At 39.7% G+C, this 25,159-nt stretch overlaps 3 protein-coding genes across 6 annotated transcripts; 2 read left to right on the forward strand and 1 right to left on the reverse strand.

Moving 5' to 3' along the window:
* LOC131665529 (serine/arginine repetitive matrix protein 2) lies at positions 1 to 22,871 on the forward strand. Of its 2 annotated transcripts, XM_058937455.1 has the most exons (12): positions 1 to 323; positions 6,400 to 6,516; positions 7,176 to 7,375; positions 7,874 to 8,344; positions 8,629 to 9,163; positions 9,396 to 10,464; positions 10,544 to 11,268; positions 11,343 to 11,639; positions 11,848 to 11,883; positions 12,566 to 12,732; positions 17,566 to 21,724; positions 21,798 to 22,871. In XM_058937455.1, the coding sequence occupies exons 2-12, from the start codon at positions 6,419 to 6,421 to the stop codon at positions 21,877 to 21,879; spliced, it is 7,839 nt and encodes a 2,612-aa protein (XP_058793438.1). In that variant the 5' UTR covers positions 1 to 323; positions 6,400 to 6,418; the 3' UTR covers positions 21,880 to 22,871. The 2 variants fall into 2 exon arrangements, with proteins under 2 accessions (XP_058793438.1, XP_058793447.1); XM_058937464.1 differs by lacking the exon at positions 11,848 to 11,883 and having other exon boundaries at positions 21,798 to 22,869.
* Positions 22,872 to 23,023: 152 nt separating this feature from the next.
* Positions 23,024 to 24,892, reverse strand: LOC131665562 (RING finger protein 212B-like). Of its 3 annotated transcripts, none has more exons than XM_058937521.1 (5): positions 24,684 to 24,892; positions 23,982 to 24,126; positions 23,727 to 23,908; positions 23,505 to 23,653; positions 23,024 to 23,423 (listed from the first exon to the last, which is right to left on the reverse strand). In XM_058937521.1, the coding sequence occupies exons 2-5, from the start codon at positions 24,088 to 24,090 to the stop codon at positions 23,192 to 23,194; spliced, it is 672 nt and encodes a 223-aa protein (XP_058793504.1). In that variant the 5' UTR covers positions 24,091 to 24,126; positions 24,684 to 24,892; the 3' UTR covers positions 23,024 to 23,191. The 3 variants fall into 3 exon arrangements, with proteins under 3 accessions (XP_058793504.1, XP_058793513.1, XP_058793522.1); XM_058937530.1 differs by having other exon boundaries at positions 24,615 to 24,706; XM_058937539.1 differs by lacking the exon at positions 24,684 to 24,892 and having other exon boundaries at positions 23,062 to 23,343; positions 23,377 to 23,423; positions 23,982 to 24,326.
* Positions 24,524 to 25,142, forward strand: LOC131666064 (uncharacterized). Its single transcript, XM_058938424.1, has 2 exons — positions 24,524 to 24,771; positions 24,865 to 25,142. Exons 1-2 carry the CDS (start codon positions 24,524 to 24,526, stop codon positions 25,022 to 25,024), a joined length of 408 nt encoding a protein of 135 aa, XP_058794407.1. The 3' UTR covers positions 25,025 to 25,142.
* Positions 25,143 to 25,159: the final 17 nt, after the last annotated feature.

Raw genomic sequence — 25,159 nt, forward strand, 5'->3', positions numbered from 1 at the left:
CTGAGGTGTCGCTATCAAGAATCAGTTGTCCGGGCGGCGTGGATACTGCTCGTGTGTCGTGTCTTTCTCGTGTTTGTGGGTGCGCATGTGTGCGTGTATCTCGTCCGCTGCAGCAGCTCTTCCAAAATAAGTAAATAGATCCGAAGATGGTGCCCGTTTGGCAAGCTTGAGAGTGTGAGATGCCGCGCAAGACGAGGCGTAAAATCAAGCGGCCCCAAGCCGCCCAGGCGACGACGTAATTATTCAGGCTGCACGTCGTCGTCGCCCACCACCAGCTATCTACCTAGCAAATACTTTGCACCTATACCTACCTCCGGCGCACGGTAAGCTCATACCTTGCTTTTTACAAGTTGATCAAAGTTTAGATCCTTGATTGCTGCTCATTGCTGTTTAGACGTGTACAGGCCCTGTCGGTCGAGTACTGGTCGCGTATCAGGACGCTATTTTCGGCCCCGGAAACCTACATACCGCGAGAGCGAGAGAGCGAACAAGCGAGAGTAAAAGCGAGACGAGGATCGAGGATTTCCCCAGAGCGTTTGGCTCTCTATTTATAAATGCGACTGTCTGTGCCTGCAGCCCGACCACGATAAGACTCATCCTGCTCTTCTTCACTTTCACCTATTAGCAATGACTCGCATGGTCTTCAAACCCCTCGTTTTAATAACGCACGCACGTGCGAAGAGCCGGCTCCTTGCGAGCTGCATGAGCAATCGCCAGTAGGCATATAAGCAGGCAGGGATGTAACGGGATACCGGTGGCACGGTAGAATTCTGCTTTTTTTCGCAAGTATCAAAGCATACGGACTATGCCTGTCTTTCTCCCCGTGCTGTCTCTCGCGTGACCGCGCGACGCTAATAGCCTACGCGGAAATAACTTTTAATAATATCCCGTGATTCAGGGGACGCTACAGCCAGAGAAACACAGAGAGAGAGAGAGAGAGAGAGAGAGAGAGAGAGAGAGAGAGAGAGAGAGAGAGAATTTATTCAAAATTTTGCTTAGACTCGTCGCCCGCACGCGAATTTTCTGATGACGTTTGACGTTTATTTATAGCTCGGTTCGTCGTCAGCACAAAGGTGTCGATGAACCAAGCCATCTCTTGAATCCGATCAGGACTTGTTTAAAAAAATTGTCGACTCTTAATTTTGACTTGAGCTTCCCTCAACTGTCTCTCTTACTCACACTGTTCTTGTGTGTATCGTGATCGCAAAGAAGAATGGCTAACGTATGGATACGTATCGTCGCACGCAACTCTGCGCTACACTAAAAGCACAGGGCAGCGAGTTTTTCTATAAATAGGACGTCTCATCGAAAAACGCCGATCGTGCGTGCGTTGTCGTCGTCGTCGTAGTCGTCGACGGCGCTCGATATAATATAAGCTGTCCTTATACTACGTTCAATGTTGCTCGTGCGCTTTTAGACCAAAAATAGAGAAAGAGTGTGAGAGAGGGAGAAGGAGCGTGCGCTGTTTACATGCGACGACTCGAAAGAAGCCTTTTTTTGGCAGCCGACGGTTCGCTACTGACGTTTTTCTCGGGGGATTTGCGCGTCACCAGCGGCTTTCTCTCGGAACCGGTGGATTTGACCTTTTCGCCCGAGATAGCTGCTAACGAGATAAAAACGAGGAAGAAAGCCTCGAAATACACGGAATTTTCGGCACGCAACACGAGCATCGCAATTAAAAAAAAAAAAGATCCTTGGCACTCGCAGTGATGTTCATGGAAAAGAACGAGCGCCGAGGTGCGCGGTATGCAGACGAGCGAGAATTGACTGCAATAAGATCAAACTCACTCACTCGAGCACTAATGCGACCATGTACGCGCGTTTTACGATCGCCGTTGCATGCGGGATGACTGCGCCCACGCGCCTTTGAAATTCTTTGGTGTCCGCTCGCCTTTTCTCTCGACGCTTATATGATCTGCATGATTATGCACCTACGTGCGCAACCATCTTGTAATCGTTCGAAAGTAACTGGCGTATACCGTGCGGAATACCACTTTTCATTAGTCACTAATACTTGATATTTATCGCTCGCTTAGCATTGCTGTACGGTCATCGTTATTTTTTAAATCATTTGCTGCATCTAACATTGATAAGTTCCAATTCAGAAATACAGTCATTTTATTCTTAGAAAGTTTTACGGGAATTATGAAAGTGCTTTTGCTTCATATTGTATTACTTGAAGCAAAAATAATTAGTAACTTCTAGAAAGATTCACAATTGTTGAAAAACTAGTATAATGTGTATTAAATGGTTATACCTACATTGGACTATAAACTTATACTTTTTTCATTTGTAAAAACTAAATGAAACCTATGAAAGCTAAAGTGAATGCAAAACAATTTTATGCACTCCGAAATTATGGTATATAATTGAAAAGTATTTCGCTTCGTTAGAGGAAAGTACTTTGACGAGGAAATCGCGTGAAAATATTTCGTATTTGTCCGTTACGGCAAAAAAGAAACTGCCAAGTAATAAAAAAGGAGGAACGTGGCGCGGCGTTGCACGCAGGTCGACCGAACAGCGACAGCGCAATGTGTCGGAAAAACGAAGCGTGCTCCCCTCGTATAAAACACAAAAGCCACGTACGCGGCAGCAGCCCCTTTCTGCAATTAGCCATACTTTTTGCGACTTTCGTGAATGGCGCGGGCGCGCGCGCGACGCGCCTTGCGAGCACCCCACTGTTATTGTCTCTGATGCGCGCACCCCCGCGCCCGCTCCTCGTGCGCGTCCGGGATTCGCAGCTGCTTTCAACCCCTTGTGACTCTTCGCTCGCTTCCTATCTTTTCGTTTCGTCGCGGCGCACGACTGAGCGCTGCGCTTCCGGAGAACGAACGACGCGCTCGTCTAACAGATTCGATTATTTACTACTTGCTCACTTTGCGGAACGTACGGTTCGCCACTGGAATCTACAATTGCAATTTCTTATCCGGCTACTAGCTTTTTTGTTGTTAATAAGATAAGGTGAATAAAAAGAAGCCTGTAATTGCTTATTGTTGCTTCGATAAAATATTGTCGACAGGATATTATAACGTTTAATTGCTCAATAAGAACAATAAGTTACACGCAACAATAGTTTCTTTAATATGTTTTCACTCGTCGGCCAAAGAACGATTCATTTTGACCATTATCCAAAAGCATTTTCCGTACCAACAATAAAAAAAACAAGATGTCGGCAAACAGCATCTTATCGTGCGAATCGAAGGATGCTCATATAAGGCATTCAGTATTACGCCACATACGTTTGCTACGCTTGCGTTGTGAATCGCTCTATTCCTACGTGGGCGCGTACGCCTATCGTTCGCTTTGCTGCCAAGAAGTTTGTCGGAAGTTGTAAGCCGACCCGCGGTAATTCCTCGTGTACGAACAATGAAACCAAACCCGAATGAATCGAGATTTGCCAATAAATAAGAAAATAAAGAAAAACAAGAAAGAAAATGAGCCAGCGGCGGACTTGTTGTCCAGTCTCGGATTTACGCGCAGCGTGATCTCCTGAAAACGAGGGAGAAAAATCAAAGTGTGTGCGACTACGCGCGATCGAACATATTGCAGAAGCGACAGCGGAAGCGAGCGGCGTCGTTTCCTCTGAATGACAAATATATAGAGAGCTGAAAACGTGCGGGCGGTATATATTACAGGCACATTCATAGGACGACGATCGCGTCTAGTGAAGTATGTACAAGCGAGACGGAGGTGAACGAAACGTCTGTTATATAGGCGCAGCTTCTCGACCTGCGACTCGCTCAGCGCGAGAGACTCGGCCAATAAAATTTGCCCAACGCGCACGCGCCATTCAAACTTTCGAGTCTGATTGCAACTCTTGCGTTTATTAGCGTTGCTCACCTGTTGCTGCTGAATGCTCACCGTTTGTGGAATACGAAAGCTGCATTTGAGTATTTATAGGCGTTCCGAATGAGTATACGTTGACAAACTGGGCGCGCGTGCACCAGAAAAAAAGCAAATTTATGCCTTCCCGGCACCATCGCTCGAGTCCATTTCTGTGATTTTTTTATTCGGGTGCCTTTAAAGACCAAATCAAGTAAGTGCATTCTATGCATAAACGATCTTTGCTCAATATCAATTTCTTAAAAGTGACGTATCGATCTCGCACGTGTTTCATTTAATCGTCTGAAACGCGTGATTCGAAATCACGAAATATGTTGGAAGGCCACGGGATATGAGTTAAAAAAAAAAATCGAATCGTTGTGCCGCGAAGAAATAAATCTCGTTATTTACATCTTGCAAGGTGTTTCGCGAAATTTAAAAGCTAAAGTGACGCGCTTTATTTGAATTAAATTTGATAGTAATTCTTCGATATTTTCGTACGTCATGATTCAAAACGGCCCTTTGCATACCTCGAACTACGGCAACAATGTAAGACGAAACAAAGTCGAAACAAGATATATTCGCAGACCTTGGGGGTCAGGTATCGATCAGCGCCGGAAAATGTATGTGGAATCATGAAAGAACGCGCGTCTTAATATGCTACCCAACAACAACAAACGTACGATGATCGCGCGTCGAGAACTATATAAAACAAGATTGTCCAACGAGACCATTGAAAGGCCACGTCGCACTGTACGCGAACGATAGATGGAAACAATAATTACTCGGTTCTAGTTGAGCTAAGGTTGCGCCTCTCTCTGTATATTATTCCCGAAAATCTCGACAGAAGATCGTCGTTTGTGTGCCAGACGCCTCAACTGTCTCTCTCTCTCTCTGCCTCTCGGGAAACGCGGCAAGATTGCACGCAGGCCAAATTGCCTTGGCTGTTTCTAGTCGGCGCCCATTGTCATCGTTATATCGATGACGAATCCACACCTTGTTGACGGGTATATTTCGGTCAACGTCATCTGTCTCGTTTAGCAATTTGAATCAGCATATCGCTCGTCTTCACGGAGTTTTATTTTCAGAATACCCCCGAGCGTCGGCCGAGGCAGCAAGACTTTCGCCTGCACGGAAGATCGATTCTCTGTTTTCATCCGTGACGTACGAAGCTTATCGAATACGCGTGCTCCTGGCGAAAGATCTGCCCGATTACGGAGAACCGTTATTCGCTGCAAGTTTCACGTATCGCTGGATAAATATGATCAGGTGTGAACTTTGATATGCGACAGCTTTACCGTAGGCGGCTGTGGAACTCTTTTTGCAATGAATATTTATTTCGATTACCGAATCAAGTGATCTACGATGTTAGTCTTAAACTCTATTAAAAATTGCATTAAGTTTCGTTGATTCGGAGTGCAGCTAGTTAATACTTCGATTTATGTACAGCGTATAAGCTATTTTAAGCTTTGTTTCTCTGGAAATCATTCGGAATTGCAGTCTATCCATAAAAATGCCAATACGAGCTTTCATGAAAATCGATTTTCAAAGAGCCACGAGATCGTCGGTGACGAGCGAAAAGAAACTTTGACGAGCGGTGAAGCCAAAACGCTGCCGAACGAGTAAACCTGCCACAAGTAACAATCGAAGTTTGAAATTCGTACGCGTGTGAGCACGTGCTGCTCCTCTCTGTCTCTCTTCTTGGTGGAGCTTTGCGCGTCGTAGCTGGCGCGCTGGCGACTAGACGGAAATAAACTTGCGGCGCCTTTACTCGCGCTCGCGCCCTGCTTCCCCCCTTCTGAGCAGCTATTAACGACGAGCCTCATCTCCACCCGACTTTTACATGCATACGCGCAACGTAATCCGACCAATTTTTTTTTTTTTCATTTTTCGATTGCGCGATTCGTCGTGGCGCAGAACTCGTGTTCGTGTGTGTGCGCGCGCGTGGCGCGTATGTGTGTGTGTGTGTGTGTGTGTGTGTGTGTGTGTGTGTGTGTGTGTGTGTGTGTGTGTGTGTGTGTGTGTGTGTGTGTGTGTGTGTGTGTGTGTGTGTGTGTGTGTGTGTGTGTGTGTGTGTGTGTGTGTGTGGCGGGGACAAAAATAGACGCAAAGGAGGATCGATAAATCAGCAAGGAGGGAAAATGTGAAAAAATATTGTTTCGCGTGGCTCCGTAAAAATAAATTGCCTTTCGTTTTTGTATTTTGCGTCTTGGGGCGTGTTCGCGTGCTGTGCGCGAGGAACGCGTACGTGCACGCGGACACATTCATAAATGTGGACACGATCCAAGATTCGAACTTTTAGATTTCGCCTGTGAATGTTCAACATATTCACGCAATGTTATCTGTTCGCTTTGATCGTGTTTCATTCGTAATTGGATGATACGACGAGGAAGAGAAAAAAAAAACAGAGATGCTTTTGATTACTGAAGAAATACACGTATATACTTGTATTTTATTGATTATGCGTGGGTGTTGTAATCACGATGCAAGAATGCTTTTTTCCTGCTTTGTGATAAAAAATAAACAAAAAACAAGCAACACGTTACGATGAAAGCTATTTTTGCGTTTATGTTGCAGATAAGAAAAAATCGCCAAAATGGTCGTCGGCGAGGCGAGCATCCATAACATTATGGGTGGCATGGAGAGCACCGGCGGTGTGCGTCTCCATAACCACAGACGCAAATTAAAGCAAAGGTATAACTAATAAAGAGATGGTGCACTCTGACCGCAGCCCCGTTGATTATTTTCCAATTTCAAGAAAGAGCGCGTCGCTCAATTGGTGTTATTGGATTCGAATTGAAGACGAGCGTTTTAGAAATTTCGGGATTACGATTTGCGTTTGCCCGAAGAAGGCGCTTGTTACTTATTACAAATGGCAGATAGATGCGCGACAGTGAAAAAAGACGCCGTCAAAAATTATAGTTTGTGTACTTTCAAAGGGAAACAAATCGTAGAAACACGCTCGAGTAGTTTTCATTCGGGCGTTTTCACAGAAATACCAAGTTAACTATTCAAATTGAAATCGAGAGAAACAGATACGTTACACAACATTTTCGGGAGAGTAATTTTAGCCTTTCGATTTCTAGCGCGAATTTCAGCCAGTAGCCCGCAGAGCTTGAGTGACATAAAAAAAAGAAATACCTCGTTAGGCAGTTTTTGCAACGCGCAAAAGTTGGCCAGATGTCTGCCAAGAAGCCACTGCAGTTAATCGGGTGACTTTATTACTGGCAGCAAGTTAAATGCATGCGCCTGGCAAATACGGTGATGTCGCGTTGAGCGGGGGGGGGGGGGGGGTGCACTTGCACTGGGCGCCCTGAGCGCATATCGATTAGCAGTTGATTTCGTTTGTCAAGGTTCGACATTATCAAAAAATTGGGCCAAGGCACTTATGGCAAAGTACAGCTGGGAATCAACAAAGAGACCGGCCAAGAAGTTGCGATCAAAACCATCAAGAAGTGCAAGATCGAGACCGAGGCTGACCTCATTAGGATACGCAGGGAGATTCAAATCATGTCCAGCGTTCAGCACCCGAACATCATTCACATTTACGAAGGTCAGCTTTTATTGTCACGCCCCGCTGCTAAATATTAAGAGGCGAAGAACCTGCTGGATTTATGACTGTGACAAGTAATCGTTAAGTGTCGCGATTACTCGCGAATGTTTATTATACAAAATAACAAATCGGTGTGATCATACAAAAGCAATTCAGTTGTATCAGAAATAGCGTTCAAGAAATTTTTTTAATATAAATTCTGGCTGCTTTTACAATTTACTTCTTGTTAATCACGATATATTCCAGTCGCCCTTGCAAAAAATGCATTTTTATTCAAATACCCTCGTACTGGCATAGTAAATGGATTGAACTACTTATTATTCCAATAGACAGTTATTATCCTGTATAGTCTATTACTCGCTTACGTTAGTCATCCCAAGTTATCATCACTACTGTACGCATTATTCAGCAGCTCCTTGAGTGAAAATGACACTTCTCGTTTGCAAAATAACATTGAACAAGCGGTAGGAATCTAAATCAAGCAATTAATCGTTGCAGTGTTCGAGAATCGGGAGAAGATGGTGCTAGTGATGGAATACGCAGCCGGTGGCGAGCTTTACGATTACTTGAGCGAGCGTAAAGTGCTGACGGAGGAAGAAGCGCGACGAATATTCCGCCAGATAGCCACGGCGGTGTTCTACTGCCACAAGCATAAGATCTGCCATCGTGACCTCAAACTCGAAAACATCTTGCTCGATCAGAATCGCAACGCCAAGATTGCCGATTTTGGTTTGTCGAATGTCTTCGACGAGCGACGATTACTCAGCACATTCTGCGGTAGTCCACTTTACGCCAGTCCGGAGATCGTTAAAGGTACTCCGTATCATGGACCTGAGGTGGATTGCTGGAGTCTTGGTGTATTGCTTTATACTCTTGTCTATGGTGCCATGCCCTTCGATGGATCCAATTTCAAAAGACTAGTCAAACAGATATCCTCGTCGGACTATTTCGAACCTAAGAAAAAGTCGCGTGAGTTCTGTAGGCTAAGTCTATTTTACACTATTAATTTTTGTTTTAAAAACACGTGAGTAACTGTGTTAAATTTATATCCATTTAAGTAAATTCGTAAAATCTATAAAAAAGGAACTGAGATGCGTCATGCATTCGAATGAAAAAAAAACCGAGATGTCGCACGATGACTAATTTGAAATTTTCAGCTGGAAAAATAATGTTTACGAATTAACAAATGAATTTCTTTTACTTTGAGCTCAATATTATAAAAATTATGTTTAACAATTTACTCACTTTTACAGCCGCATCACCGCTTATAAAAGAAATCCTGACGGTATGCCCGAGACGGCGAGCGGACATCGAGAAGATCTGCACGCACTGGTGGGTAAACGAGGGCTACGAGCAGAATTGTCTCGACATAGCAGAAGATCTCGCGGCTGAAACTCCTGTGCGTCTTGATCTATTACTTTCTCTCGTACCTCCATCGGCGAGTGCAGAAAAACTGGTGGTAGGTGATCAATCATCTCAACCAGCACCCTCTGACATCACCAATAGCCTTTCCAGTGAGACGCTTGTACCGACAAGATCACAGTCGGTCGGTAGTCTTATGGAACTCGAACAGAATGACAGACGAATTAGAGAGATGATCGAAGAAGAGGCTGTTGCTGTCGCTGCTGCACTGATTCCTCCACCGAGTGGAAGCGAAGCCAAGAGGAAGCTTGAGACAACGCCGTCTATGGATGAGACGAATGCGGCGGGTGCTAAAAAGAAGGAGCGTACCAGGAGAAAAGAGGGAACTGATGATAGAGATCCCAGAGCATACAGATCTGCCTCTAAGTGAGTTTTTTTTTATACAGTTTGTAAACTTTAACCAACAATGAATTTCTATTTTAACTTTCAGTTAACATTTAAGTAGATACTTAGTAATGACATTAGAGCAGTTATTTTTATATTAACACACGATTTAAAAGTATTGCTTTTTAGCATTGATTAGTCGTTGCGATACTTTTCACGAGACTGTTAATTGGATTGTATTTGCAAATATTCAAATATATGTTATTATTTTTAGGCATCATTCTGCGCCGCTGCCGAACTCTATACTCGAGGAGGCAATGGAAGTAGATCCTGCTGTGATCGTATCAGTTCCTACAAGTAAGACTGTCGATATAAAAAAAGTAGAAGACTCTGCGTCTTGTCTAGAAGTAAAAGAAGAGGAAGAACAGGAGGCGTTAAGGAAGAAAGTACCATGCAAAGAACAAAGTAAAACCGTTATTTCACAGCCACATCAAAGTATGACAACCGAGGACACAGTGATTGCAAATAATAAAAACGAAAGCGTCGCAGAGAAGTCAAACGAAGTCGTATCATCGCCGTTTATTGAAAAGATCAACGAAATCGAAGGTAAACCAGAAGCGCAAGCTCTAATCGTCGAGGAAACAAAGTCTGATGTGCCAAAGCAGAAGAGCTCAGCAAAGCAAATTCCTGAACCAAAAGTAGAAGACATAACACAAGTACAACCTAAAGAAACGAAAAAACTAAGGAATAAAGCTCTCTCCCTCGACTCGGAAATAATCTCAGCCGAAGCGATACCCAAAGTATCGACCGAACGCCGAAGATCAAAAATTTTCGAGACTGCCGAGAAATTCAATCAATTATTGTCACCAACGACTACCGAACCCGAGAAACCTAAAAAGATCTTTATCCCTGGTGTAAACGTTGGTGGTGCAAAAGCTGCTTTTGAAAGAAAAGCTAGTTTGTCCTCGGCGACTTCGGTACCTCAAATTATTAAATCTCCTCCGGTATCCAAAGTTATTATTGACGTGCCAAGTTTCGAGAAAAAACCAGAAAATGAGAAAAAAGATACTTCAGAACCTGACAAAGAGCGAGATAAGAAACGCGAAGAAGAGAAAAAGCGCGCTGTGGATATAATCACAGGAGCTCTTGGCAAACCACCTATGCAGAGAAGAATGAGCGGATCACCACCAGTATCGCCACAAAGTATCGATCCCAAGAAACAACTTGGACTTAAGATACCTCTTGGCCCGAATGACTTGAGGAATGCCACGGTAACCGTGACAACGCCGACGGAAACTAAATTTGAGTTCGAAGCAACAAAACCAGAGTTGCAAGCTAAAGCCGTAAGTATCGAGTTATAGTTTTATCACTGTTCATCGTAGCGGAACAACCGAAAATTGATCACAATGTCTATTTTCACAGGTATCAGTAAGCTCAGAAGTAACAAACCATGACGCTTTTAATCCCATAATTGATGAACCAAAGAAATGCAGCAAGTTGGAAATCACGCTGAAGAGTGCGACGTTGCCGCGGCCACGCAAGACAAGCAAAGCCGAAATAACCCTGTCGAACGTGCGACCAGTAGATGGCGGCTTTCGCTCTGAGGTCGAAGCCAAGATTGATGCGTTCGAGCCGCAAAAATTACGCACCCAACGCTCTGAAGTGGCCTTTCCCGTGGCGGCTGTTGTACCACAAACTCATCGAAGCTCCAGTCTCGAACCCGAAAGTAGTCGTAACAATTCCTTCAAAGAACGCATTATACCGATCCAAGTCGAGCCGATTCCACAAACAGCTACTGTACACTCGACGACACCACCACCCAAGCCACCATTAGCTCAGCGATCCTTGTCCCAGCGTTCGAGTTCATTATCGAGACAATCGACCAATGACTCTGATACGGACAGCGCGCTAGGATCCGCGATGGGTCCAGAGCCTATTAGAAAAAGTCCGAGGGAATATATTATACCAATAGCCGTCGAAGGCGGTGGTTATGTCACACCGAGATCAGGTAGCGTCGAACCTGAGAACAAGAACAGTACGCCCACCAGTATAAATCCTCCGAGGTCAAGATTTGTGAGACCCAGACGAATGGGATCACTACTATCGGATGCTAGCGAAGACGAGTCACCGTTCTCTTCGCTTCACAGGTATGCACTCTGCCGATTGGTAATTTAAATATTAAAATAATGCATTCATTAACTATATTTTTTTTATTCTACAGAGATAATGACGATCTCCTTCAGAGACATATGCACCGTCTGAGAAGTTCGCGACCATCAAGACAGCCACCTGAGCACGCCGACAGTTTATCGTCCGGTGAAGACGACGATGACGACGGCTTCGAGTTGTTGACAGCTGAGAATTTATTTTCTACACTTCTGTCACGAGTGAGGAGTTTGACGCAAAGACTTAATGTAGATGATAATAGGGGCGCTGGCTTCCCGAATAGCAGGCTACTTGGTAGAATGGGATCGAATTCACCTCAAAGTTTCTGGAACATGCACGAGCCGTTATCGAGGTATCTGTAATTAAATCTTATTTACGATTACATTACACTAATGATTCAGGTTTTCGGATATTAATTTTATAAGATACCAAATTAACCTAGAATCAAACTCGCGATGGATGAATATGTATGATTCTGTCGCAAATTAATTTATCTTTTAGTGATCAATCATTGCATCAAAAACAAAAAAAAACTAACACGAGCATTTTTTGTGTGCAAGCTACGAGAGCCAGTTTCACAGTGAAACTATAATAGAGTGAGTTTTTTTAACAGAAGTCATTGTTCTGAATGCTTATTTCATACATCTCACATATTTCAAAGTTAATAATAGCTTTTTCATTTATTATAAATATTTTTGCTACATATGTTGTTATGTGCATAAATTCAATTGCATCATTGTAAGCTTTTCTATGCACAAACAGAAGTCGTTGTATATGCCCGCTAAAGTTGTTAGATTGAAAAGAAAGGAAGAACTCGATCAGCAAGTATAGCAAAAATAAGTCAGCTCGAAATATCTGCAGTTAGCTAGCACTATTCCATACATTCTAAATCGAATCGCACACACGCACACATAGGCCGCTCTGCTAGATCGCACTTTGTTCATGCGCTGTCACGACCCCCTTTTTTTCTCGCCAAGATTGAGCTTGCAAGCACATTCCTTTGAGCACTATGTTACTAAAAGGCTTACTAAGCGTATTAGATCAGATACAGAGAACTAAAGTCTATAACATAAAACTTCTGATGTTTGTTAAAAAGTAAACCTTTTAAAACTAACAAATACATGCTTATATTTTCAATAAAAATTGCATATTTTTTTATTGAACCATCACTGCATAATTGCATTTGTTAATGAAATATCACACAATAATTATGATGTATAAGAAAAAAATATCAAATGCCAACAAAGGTGATTTATCCAATACGTTATTATCGAACAGACGGATATCAGACTCGCAATTTAGGCGCTCAATGAGCCGAGAGAACAACGACCGTTTCAGTCGCAAGGACTCGAGCGGATCAATGAGTTCTCAACAAAATAGTTCCGGAGCACGCACGCCTTCACGCGATAGTCTCTTCGAAATGGGCAACAATACCTTGCCGAGAGGTGAGTTTTATTTTTGATTGAATCAGCTCTACCGAACGCAACAGATTGCTTTGGAGTGTCTCTACATCTTGCGTGACTACTGATCACGAGCTCTAATTTATAGACGCGATCGTTTGTTTAATTAACGACAATTCTAAATTTGTAAAAGCGAGCGAGTTATTTCATTTCAGCGCGTTAATGGGGATACTTTTATATAGAAATTCATGCTCTTCGAAGCAATCTGTTTGCTTGAAAAAATATAAATTATTTAATATTCACGGCACGCCTCTTAGTAGAAGTCTCAAATTGTATCATGAGAAAATCCTTTTTCTTTTTCTAAGAATAACCGAACTATTTCACTTTGTATATTGTAAATTGTATAAAATGTAACGTGTATAACTGACTCTTGCCAAGTGGCAGTGCACGAGCAATGTAAAAAAACTATACCATATATATATAACAGAATACAGAGTTCTGTCTGCATCTTCTAAAACCTAGCTATTGTCGAGTCGTTGATAGACAGAGCACATAAATAAAAAAATATATATATTTCTTATTATTCGTTTAGCTGACTTTTTTTCTTTTAATTGAGTTACCTATCATATTTTTGTTTGTCTTTCAACAATTGTAATATCCTCTCTCTCTGACTTGATTGCCTGACGATGTTTTTTGCAATTACTTTTTTTTTAATACTAACACACGTAAATTTAGGTAGTCCGGTTTGTGTTTGGCACAGGTGGGTAGATCGCAATTCTGTTGTATTCACACAATGATTCCAACGTTTTTCGTAGGTCTATTTACAATGTTTTGATATGACTGCTTCTTAAAAGCAGCTTATTTAGCTTTATTGCATTGAATGTTTCGCCTACATTATTTTATATTTTTAATTATTAAAGGGTTATGAAATATTTACGGAGTACGTCATTGAATGTAACTAACGTAATAAAATTTTGTAACTTACTTTCCCTTCCTACATAGTAAAATTTTGTAATTACTAGTATTTAAATTACAAAATTGTTAGCTTAAAATATTATAATTAATTAAATTATAATAATATACATTAATTTCAATAAAATATCTGCAGCTAAAACAGTAGATTTTGTTAATTAATCATTTTTATTAATATATATAAAAACATGATAAAAGCTTGCCTTTGCCCAACATGAAACCTATTTAGTGAGCAGTAGATTTGTAATTGTTGTTGCTGAATTTTGTCACTTTTTTTTCTATCATCAATTTCTCCATTAACATTACATCTCATAATTGGTTTTGCGCGACACCTTATATTACGTACTATGAGTGTTCAAAACTATATCTGAAGCATGAAACTACACCATCAACTTCAACACTTGACATATACTACTACATTTGCATATAAAACGAATATTAAATGTTATCGCTTATGTGCAGGACGTCAGTTTTGAGAATATTCATTACGAATAAGAAAAATCTTAATTTTGATTAGCTTTATTTTTTTGTGATAAAATTACTTACAATGAGTAAATATCAATTTTATTTAACAAAAAATAATTGTAACCAAAAAATGTTTTGCTTTGAAAAACTTTGTTTAAAAGTATATTTCTAATTTTCATAGCAACGCTATTTTTAATACTTCTAGTTAATTTCAGGCTTCCGGTTCTCTATAAACTAAAGTCTTGCACGTCTATTTATTCAGGCACATTTTTTATTTATGTTTTTGGTCACCCAAGAGATAAGTATAACAGAAATACGTGTTAAATTATTACAAGTCTATCGTCGACTCTTCAATCAGTTATCAAAGAATAAGCAGCTTTTGCTGTAGCCAACTGACTTTTTTCAAATAAATTCTCAATTTAAACAACTCAATAAAGTAAATATTACCATCGGACTAAATTTTACAATGGGAGCTTAACTGTTTATGTTTAGTGGTGATTTCGAAAGAGATTAAAAATGACTAATACGAGTATTATGTAAAAAAAGTCAGTTGCACTAATGCTCTCTGTGGTATACGTTTTCTTTTTTGTATTGACGGTCTTTTTTTATGACGGTTGTTGCAGCGACCGTGCGAGTCACTCTTCGTAGGCGGGCCGACGGTAATCCCCAATAGTGAAATCAAGTTAGATACAACTTACTTACTCTATCTCTCTCTCTCTCTCTCTCTCTCTCTCTCCTCTCTCTCTCTCTCTCTCTCTCTCTCTCTCTCTCTCTCTCTCTCCTCTTCTCTCTCTCTTCTCTCTCTCTCTTCTCTCTCTCTTCTCTCTCTCTCTCTCTCTCTCTCTCTCTCTCTCTCTCTCTTTCTTTCTCTCTCTCTCTCTGCCTAATCTCAACAACACGATACAGTGGTCGCGTTTCTTCGTTCAACAATAAAACAAACAAAAATAAGTAGCAACAGCTTAAAGGAGTCAATAAAATTATAACAAAAAATATTGTAGCAAACAAAAAACAAACCAATTTGTTTTTATCATACATTATTGCAGTTCTTACTAATCTCGGTTGTTATAACTGATGTCACGTGTGAGAAAATGCTTGACTCGCGCACTATTATTCAAGAAGCAACACCGCAACCTCAATATATATCTCAATACCATATTGAAACAGCACAGAGAAAAGAAAATTTTTTTTTATAAATATACTTATTACAACGAGCCATGAAACACTTGTGGTGACACATTTTACTATCGCGCATCAATTCTCTTTTTTTATCATATGTATATCGCAGAACATGACACTTTGGCTCTCTAGAAGTATGATGTATTCTATAGCGATATTCTATAGAATATGAATATCGTCAGTCATGGTAGACTTGTTAGTGAGTGACAACTACTTTGATAGAAAAAAATAGTGTGATTTCAGCCATATAAAGCAATGATAATCTTATATCACCATGAGTAGAATAAATCATACTGAGCCTTTCTAATGAACAAGAAAATTAGAAAATAACAAAAAAAAGTACAAGCCAATTTACACTTAGGATGATTGTTGCGTTACCACAGAAGCAATTATATATATATATATATATATATATATATATATATATAACTTCAATTTTTCTTCTAACTATATTTTCAATAATCTATATATATATATATATATATATATATATATATATATATATATATATATATATATATGTACATGTATACGTATATGTATAAAGAACACGATAAATTTTTGTATATGACAATGTTGAGAGGAGAATGAAGAAATGTTTCATAATCTTAACGCCAGCAAGAACTAACACTTTTATAATGGTGGCTGCGATTTGTTATGTTTTCAAGAGTTTATAAATAACAGCGTTTTATTATTTCATATTTGCCTTAAATAGCATGTTGCGACTTATAACATGTATATGCTGCTCTGTCCATTGTATCGTAATGGATGTACATTGCGCAGAGTACAATTAGATAGGAATAAAGGTTTACTCATTTTGATTGACCTGAATTAATATAAAACATGCCGGTAATTCAATGAATAGCAAATCAATAGGCATGATTTTTATTTCATACTATATTTTTATTGAAAGAGGCAAGCATAGTTTTCTTTTTTTTTTTTGATGGATCGACAGGTCTCATTGAATGAGCATTCCTTTTTCCTAATCACATAGTTTTCTTTCTTTCCGTGAACTTACACAGTTACCTCTCCGTAATGATGTAGCACGTTCCGAGTGATATTGTGTCAATGCAATTTGATACTGTACTTTTTAATTGATTCGATCGAAACATGGATCAAAGAATTGTTCAAGCTCAATAGTTCTGAGCTTTTAAAATGTGTAGCTTTTTCATCGCGCTGATTTGACTTTGGTTTGATGGATATTTTCTTTTGAAACGTAAACCTATGTTACCTCTAAGCGCCTGTTTGTCACCTGTTTTATGTGAATCCAATCCTATAAATTATCAAATTACCATAACTTCAATTTTTCTTCTAACTATATTTTCAATAATCTTTTTATAACAATAATACTCTTATTACGACTGCTACAAAGTTTCGTAGAGGTGTACGTATAATTTCGATTTACGAAATGTTGATCTTCTAATATTTCATCAATAAAAAAAATTACTTTTTTCCGTTTTATTTTCATTCATTCGTAGTTTTTATAAACTTTTCATTTGTGGTAGAATATAACGGTCTACCGTATAAATCTAAGTCACACAGCAGTCAAAAGGAAGTATGCAGCTTACAATGATAACATATAATTTTTTACATCGCGATATATCTGCTATAAGTCAATAATTTATAAGAAAATAAAAATATATAGAGAGAAAGATTAGCTATCGAGTAATTTGCAAATAACAGTCTTTATTTATTATTACTTTTTCGACGAATTTTATAAAAACAATATCTGTATGTAGAAATAAAGAAATGTACATATTGAAAAAACGAAAGATTCAGTTTTATTGTACCTCTGTCTATGATCAATGATTTCGGTAAAATTGTTAGATTAGTCGAATTAGATTATTTTTAGAAATGATTGTAATGCTTTCAAATGAAAACTTTTTGAAACATCTTAGACAGTCAATAGTAATATTGAAATGTATATAATGTAGATTGAATGTTTATTTATCATGCACACCAATATCTAATTCTGATTTTGTTGACTTTAACCATTAATTGACAAAGGTATGTATATTAATGTTAATATAAGGTATATTAATATTAATATTACCTTTATAATTAATAAAGGTATGTATGTTATCTTCAACCACTTTCACCACTTGAAAAAAATATTGTCACTGAGTCCAAAAGCATTACAATTATTGCCAATGAAAATAGTAAAATCCACCATATTTCTGCACGAAGCAAACATAGAGGCACCACCAACCGAAACTGCCCTAACAGAGGTAAGCAAGCGAGCTTTTGCTTTCACATTTTTTGCAGTGAAATCCCATCAACGAAGTTCGGAGCCAACGTCAATGCCATCAACAACATCTTTATCGCCATCGTCCATACCACCGCTAAATGATCCAAAGAGTCCGGAATCTCTCGACCAAACACTCGCACGTCGGCTGAGTCGTCAGTTCATCGAGCAAACTCGTCAAACCCTACCACGTTCGCCTTCACTACCACGCGAACGAGCTTTCCGAGTAAACGACGACGCACTAGAACGCTACCGTAGTCGCTCGCACGACCGCGCTTACGTAGGTATGCGCCGAGCCAACAGTTTGCTCGAGACAGGCTCTGGACACGAGAGGCGATCGCCAAGAAGGAGTATTAGTTTGTTCGACGATGAGGATAAATATCTGCCACCTTTGCCTCGTCGCAAGCTCACCACCACCGTTGCCCCGATCGTCGTCGAGAAAATACAAGAGGAACAGCCCGACGAGGTGATCCAACCTGTTCAGCATCAAATACCTAGGATCGTGAAGAACGATGACTTCGACGACACCTCGCTGTCTGAGGCACCGTCGTTTTCAGTGTCCAATTGTTTCGAGACGACTTCCAGTCGATCGGCCATTTCAGGCGAAACTTCACCAACTGAATCCACCTCCAACGTTTTGGACTACAGCTCGTCTTACAAGAGTGCCTCCACCAAGGATCTGCACAATCGATTATTGGCCGTTGAGAATCTGATAAAAGAGTCGAAGATGAAGAATCTCGGCCTTTCCAAGTACAATCCCAATCTCAGCTCGAACTACAAGGATCTGGACAAGTGCGACAAGGAGTCGTTAAGTGCCATCTCTGACACCGCCAGTGCTGCAATTGCCAAGCGTCGCAGCTGCATTCCGAGTCTTCGCTTTCGCTCGGGATCACTCACTCGTGATAGCTCGCTCAGTCGTGAAAGGAGCAGCAAACCCGAGGACACTTTGAGCATGCATGCACTCACGCCCGAACGCTCCTTATTGAGCAAGTTCTTCCGCAGTAGCAGCAGCCGAGACGTCGAAATCAAGGACAAAGATAAGGACAAGGACAAGAGCGAAAAGCCCAAACCACGTAGAATTTCCAGGTTCTTGAGGCCTGACTTCTTCGATACGCCACGCGAGGAAAGCCAGTACGTAAAGGAGAAGGAAGCGCAGAAAGCCGCGGAAAACGAGCGACGCAAATCGAGGTTTATGAGGAGGAAAGCTCAATTGGCTGGTAAGCCTTCCGAGGATAAATCGATTGAAGATGAACAGTTGGAAAAGCAATTGAAGAACGAAGTGAATTTGCTCACGAAAGGTAAAGCTGAGACGTCGAGCAAGGAGCCGGACGAGACTTCGCACGAGAAGCCCAGTATCAAGAGCAGCTTCTTGCAGACTCTCGAGAGAAAGCTTGAAAAGTTCAGATCCGGCGACGATTCTGCGTTCAAAGCAAACAGCGCTAAGCCGCCGATTGCACTAGATAATAAAGCCCAGACCAAGCATAATGTGGAGAGTAATGTCCAGGTGGTCAAAGACAGAGAAAATTCTGTGCAACCAGCCGAGAATTCGAGGTCGCCAGTCGAACCTACAGAATCGACAAAGAAAACTACGAGCGTGGAAGATCTATCAACGAGTAGCAGCGCGTCCGCGCCACTTCCAAAGAGCAAAGTCAACTCGGTCCTAGGCCTCTTCAAGAATAACGAACAAAGCGGAACACCACGCAGCCAAGGACAAACGATTTTGAGTAGACTCAGAAAGAATGCTTACAAGGGCTCGCGATCGGACACAGTTTTGAGTCCCGATGCAAATGGCACTGCTACCAGTAAAATTCCCACCAAGTTTGCTAGTAAGAAAATCGCCGAGGCCAAGAAATCACCGGAAAAGTCAACGCTTGGCTTCAAACGATCGCCATCGAAAGACAAAGAAACCACTCCGCCAAAGAGAGTCAGTCCCGAGACGAAGAAACCCACAATGGAAAGATTGTCCAAATCGCTGAAGAAGAGTCCTGAGAAACTGCTTAAAGGTAAGACAGAGAAGTCGCCGGAAAAAAGCTTTGTCAAAAAAAACAGTTCGCCGGAGAAGGCTAAATCGCCAGAGAGGATCATCGACAACAAGCAAAGCGAGGAAACGAATGGAGACAATGGATCTAAGCTCAAGAAGAAGATTGTCACCTCGACGACAACTTCGTCAGAGAATAGCTCGAAGTCTGATAAAGTCGAAACGGGAAAGAAAGTTAAGAAAGTCGTCAAGACTAAAGAGGCTATTGGCAAGGACAAGGAGAAAGATGGATCGGATAATACGAAGAAGAAGAAGATAGTAAGAGTCGTTAGGAAAGTTGTTAAGAAGTCGTCCGATACGTCGGACAGCAAGTCGGATGATAAAGAGAAGCTTGCAAAGACTGTGGTTAAGAAGACAGTTGTCGCAAAAAAAGATAAAACTCCAGAGACGATTATATCAGCGAATAATCTCCAGAAAAACGGTCCTGATCGTCAAGCTGCTGTTCAAAACGAGATGGTTCCTGAATCGAAAGTTGAAAAAGACTTTGTCGAAAGCCACACTAATAAGAGCACTGATAAATGCAAAGACATGGAAGCTGAAAATTCTGAGCCAAAAACGTCCAAGTTACTCAATAATATTGCCCCCGCGAAAATAGTTATAGATCAAAAACCAAACAGAGAAAAATTGAAACTCGAGCTTTCGCGGATTCCACAACATACCTTCCGAAACATAACGCCACCTAGAAGAGAATCGCCAAAGAGCGAAACACCGAAAAGCGAAATAGGAGGAGAAATACCGAAACTAGTATGGAGAAGTCAATCGGACGATACTTCAAGTAAATTGTCGGACAATCTATCGAAGATGACCCATCGGGCGACGATCGCCAGAAACAAGATTGTTATTGACAAACCACTTCGACAAAGAGATATTGCGGATTTAAAAATCGAAAGTCACACCAGCGATTCGGAAATGAAATTATATGAAGAAAACCACGTAGAAATACCCAAAAGCTCCCCAAGTGAAATTCCCAAAGAGACCGAGCCAGCGGAAAGTTTGAAAGAGGACAAGAACAATGTAGAAGACATGAAAGATGCACCATCTTCTAAAGATCTCGCGAGCACTGACGACCTGTTATCTCCTACAGAAGATACCGAAAGCTTTGACTCATGGTCGATCTGTTCAGCCGACATAAATCACACGAGAAACGATCTGCACTCGCCAACGTCGCCTTCTTACTCGTCATTATACCGTCGAGATTCAGCCGAACCCAGTCCTACCAATGAATCAGTTCTCGAGCGCATTCGACGCAAGAGCTTTTACTGCAGGTTCAATGACAGAAAGCGAAAAACTTCTCTAAACGCATCGCCGGCCGGTGTTAACATATCGTCAAGTTTGACACTGCCGAGAAAATTTAGCTTCCAAAATCCAAGGGAATCTGGGACAAAACAGGAACAGAGCAGTAATAAGTCTAAGTCGAATAACTTTACGCTAGCAGAAAGGAGAAATTCAGAAAAGAAGTCGTATAGCTTGTATAATGACGAACTACCGCCGATAAGTCATCGAAAGTCGCCAATTGAGTTAACACCGATGAGTCATCGAAAGTCTCCCATCGAGCTACCACCGATAATTCATCGAAAGTCACCGATTGACTTACCAGCCATGAGTCATCACAAGTCGCCAATCGAGAGGGACAGGTACTCCGACGGCGGCAGTACTGTATCTTCGTACTCGAACGAGCACAAGTCACCCAGTCAATCGTACAGTCAAATTTCCTCGCCCTCGTACGATCCACTCCGGAAGTATCTGTCGCCCACGTTTGACTCGAGTCCCGCTCGCCGAAAGTATCACAGTACTGAGTTCAGCACCAACAGCGATTTGGTACCTTACAAAAACTCATCGCTGAGCGATGCTCGGCTGGAACCTAGGACAATCAGCAGCACACTTCCGAGAAGATTCGGCTCCAGCATGTCGGGACCAAAGACTGTCGAGTACTTCGAGGAGCTTTTAGCGCCAAACAATACCGATTACCTCGGTGGACGCAGGTTTTCGCCGCTTCCGCATGAGCACTATACCACTGGCAAGTACGAGAATGGTTATTATAATGGCAGCATCGACTTATCGCAGTTCAGCGCCGAGAAATGGAAGAGTCAAGCGACAAGACCTGATCTCATCGATGGCTTGCAAGCTGAAAGTCGTGTTAGGTATAATATTCATCCAATGTACCGCTTTTTCATTCAATTTGTACAATTATTTTTTTATATTTAATTATTTCAGGAAAGTTAGTCAATGCATCAGTGAACCCGATGATCTATCGACGTCTTTGGATCTTCGAGCAACAACGTCCACTGCCCAGTGATATGCGTTTAAATCATCTTTTGAACTATCTTAAGCTAGGAAATTTCTATAAAAGTGTACCACAGTCACATAGATTATTGTACTGCAGTTCTTAATCCGACTAGTCACTCTCAGAGATTAATATTCGTACGACGCCGTGGTACAATAATCCAATCAAAATAACGGTGTACTTACAAATGGAACAATCATATTTTTTAACACAAAGTCAATAGGTGCCAAAGAGCTGTATAAGAATTATAAGCAATTCAGCGAGCAGTAGACAATTTAACGGATCATAAGTATATAATATATAGGGTTTTTATAATATCGACGAAACGGAGCATATACACAACGAAATGTTTAATAAGATTTGTAATAACTGTGAGGACAATGTAAATGAAACTTTGTAAAAATATATATGAAGATAGTATGAATGAAAGCTATTGCCAGATCTTTTGAGTGTTCTTCATGTTTTATTCGAACGATTTTTTTAAAGCAATTTACTTCATTACTGTGTTTCAAATATGTCTTATTTGCTTGATTTTTTTTATGGTACCAACTGCCACACTTAGTTTTTGTATAAATGCAAAGGCCTATTCAATTTTATTCTATTTGTGAATATATAACAAGATTCTGGCATGTAGAACAATATTTATAAAATATAGGCTTACGTATTTCTAATATTAAAGAAAATTCAAAATTTGTAATGAAAGGTTTTTTGGCTCCAGAAATTATAGAAATATAATAAACTTGGTAGTCAATTTATTATTGATAAATAATACATTTCTGAGCTATATTAAGAGCTTCTTAATACAAGTTCAAATGGTTTATTCTACAAAATTTTTAGAAAAAGAAAAAATACTTCCAGTTCCTGTTATGGGTATTGCCTTGTAGTTACACGCTTTTGTGAAAAATAGAATTGGAAGTAAAAGTTTATTTACTGTTCTAATTCTTGTTAATATTTAAGTGATCTTCCGCATGTTAAGTACTGTGTTTTCTATTGATATACAAATTTTAAAATAAATATTTCTAAAAATAATTATACTGTTATATCTACTGCCTAATTAACTACTAAAAAATGAAGGTTGACATATTTTTTCATGTTATTTTAATGAAGTTGAATCTCTAAAAATTTACATAAAAAATATCTATAAATTACTTACTCATAAGATACTTAATTGCTCTTTCTTACTAATTGCTATTAGTCTAATAATGAAACTTGATAATTGCCAAAAAAAATTAAAAGATTCAATTATGATCATCTTTGATTGAATAATCAACAATTCTATTTAATAATTATGAGAATTTACTAGATTTTGTAGAATTTGTTAATTTTAATAATGTGAATAGTTTGATTGTGGAGTAGCTGCCATTCTATAATTTGATGAGTTTGTACTTGTAGAAGAAGCAGTAAAGTATCCAACTGACCTTGGTGCTCTTGAAACTGATGGAACACGGAAAACTTCATTTTTTCTTTGAGCCGAATCTGTAATCTTATCAGTACAATATCGGTGTTGACTGCACTTTGGATTATTCGCTTGATTTGGTGGTGTCCGAAAACTCGACCTGTTTGGATACATAAAATTTATTCAAATAAGTACGTTGATTTAAAATAAATCCATAAATTATATCAGTCAAAACACTTACGGAGCGTACATTCCATTAGGTACAGATTTATGCTTTTCTTTTTCCATTAAGTTGATAGTCATTTTTAATTTATTGTATTTTTGTACAACCTTTTTAAGGTTTTCAGCACTTACCCAATAAGCTTCTTTTAACGATTGATACTTTGTATCCTAGTGGATAGAAATTATTAGAAATAAGGATCTACATAATTTATATAAATTAAGAGAAAATTTGATAGCTTACACTTGCATCAGCTCGTTTTAAACAAAGTGCCAATTGTGATTCTTGAAATTGCTCAGCTTGTATGACTTTTTCCAGCAAATCTGTTGGTCTTGTAAAATAATGAGCTATTTGGGGACTTAAAGGTTCATTCAAAGGTAATGAGATTTTACCCACTGAACCACATTGGAAACATTTTTCTTCAGCTGTAATATTCAAAAAGATGATTATAAAATTTACACTGTTTATCCGTAAATAATATTACAAAATTAACAGCACCTTTCATAATACATTTATCACAATACACGTGACCACATTGTGTCAAATGAAATAAAGATTGTTTTTCTTCAACTTTAAGCCAACAGGAATTACAGCGCATCCACTCCATTTCTATTCTAGATAGCTAAAGGGTGCTGGATACCTACTGATTATTTTTGTGATAATTACTATCTATAATCTAAATCAATGAAGTAAAACTACACTAAATTCTTTGATTTAGAAAAAAAAACAAAACCGCAAAAGCTCGACACAGAGCAAAGAAACGTTAGCGGCGCGAGCTATAGACCACCTTGGTGTCGAATTCGTATTCGCTTTTATTTTGCCAATGTTACCAACATTTTTGTGTTTTTTCTCAACACAGCTTTGCCGCTCGAAAAATTTTTCTCAGGATCCCTAGCTCCTAGAAATTATTACATTATGTTAAATCAGATAATTGTTAGGGACCCTGAAAAAACATTTTCCAGCGGCAACGTTGTTTCAACATTTGCAAAAGTTGACAACTTGATTTCGTAAAATTGCTGTAAAATTTTTAACAATTAATCATGTTAAATCCGAAGAAACTAAAATTTTTAACTGAAAAGTATGAGAAGGAAAATAGCAATTTAAAACTTCAAGAAGAATTTATTGCTTTACCAGGACTGAACCCCATATCAGGAAAATTTTACGCGAAACACGAAGCCCTTTCATCTGATGATGACCCACCTGTTGATTACGTCAATCTCGTCAAGCGTAGTGCCTCGTCTATTCCGAAAGATCACTATCAATTTCCGCCGCCTTGTGTTAATATGCAGTAAATATAGCCTTCAATTCCCAAATGTTGACATTTGAGAAGTGTAATAAAACCGATTGCGGACTGTTCCATTGATTTTTTAATATGAAATAGATACGGTTGGTTCAACGAACCCTTGATTGCTCGTTCCATGGACAAAAGACTTTACTTTCCTATCACACAATGTGATTTCATAAAACAAGAGATTTACATACGAGAGATGCAAAAAACGTTGCCTGAAAACAAGTTCGAAGGCGTGCCATTTCGTCTTTAAATTTATTTATATAGACAGATAATGTATTTTCATTCATCTAAATTTGTGAATAAAATATAAAATATGATCATGAATCAAATATAAACTAATGAATCAGTTCACTATTTTCTGAAGATCTGAATTTCATCAAAATTG

Source organism: Phymastichus coffea, unplaced genomic scaffold (assembly GCF_024137745.1).
Source record: "Phymastichus coffea isolate CEN01 unplaced genomic scaffold, Cenicafe_Pcof_1.1 PCOF00003, whole genome shotgun sequence".
NCBI lineage: Eukaryota > Metazoa > Arthropoda > Insecta > Hymenoptera > Eulophidae > Phymastichus > Phymastichus coffea.

Bases quoted from the DNA above. Each gene is read 5' to 3' on its own strand.
- LOC131665529 (XM_058937455.1), top strand. From the start codon at position 6,419: ATGGTCGTCGGCGAGGCGAGCATCCATAACATTATGGGTGGCATGGAG. The intron at 7,376-7,873 runs GTCAGCTTTTAT...TAATCGTTGCAG, and splicing joins CATCATTCACATTTACGAAG to TGTTCGAGAATCGGGAGAAG. The intron at 12,733-17,565 runs GTGAGTTTTATT...CATTTTTTGCAG, and splicing joins CAACAATACCTTGCCGAGAG to TGAAATCCCATCAACGAAGT.
- LOC131665562 (XM_058937521.1), bottom strand. From the start codon at position 24,090: ATGGAGTGGATGCGCTGTAATTCCTGTTGGCTTAAAGTTGAAGAAAAA. The intron at 23,909-23,981 runs GTGCTGTTAATT...TGAATATTACAG, and splicing joins TGATAAATGTATTATGAAAG to CTGAAGAAAAATGTTTCCAA. The intron at 23,654-23,726 runs GTAAGCTATCAA...TCTATCCACTAG, and splicing joins TAAAACGAGCTGATGCAAGT to GATACAAAGTATCAATCGTT.
- LOC131666064 (XM_058938424.1), top strand. From the start codon at position 24,524: ATGTTAAATCCGAAGAAACTAAAATTTTTAACTGAAAAGTATGAGAAG. The intron at 24,772-24,864 runs GTAAATATAGCC...AATATGAAATAG, and splicing joins CCGCCTTGTGTTAATATGCA to ATACGGTTGGTTCAACGAAC.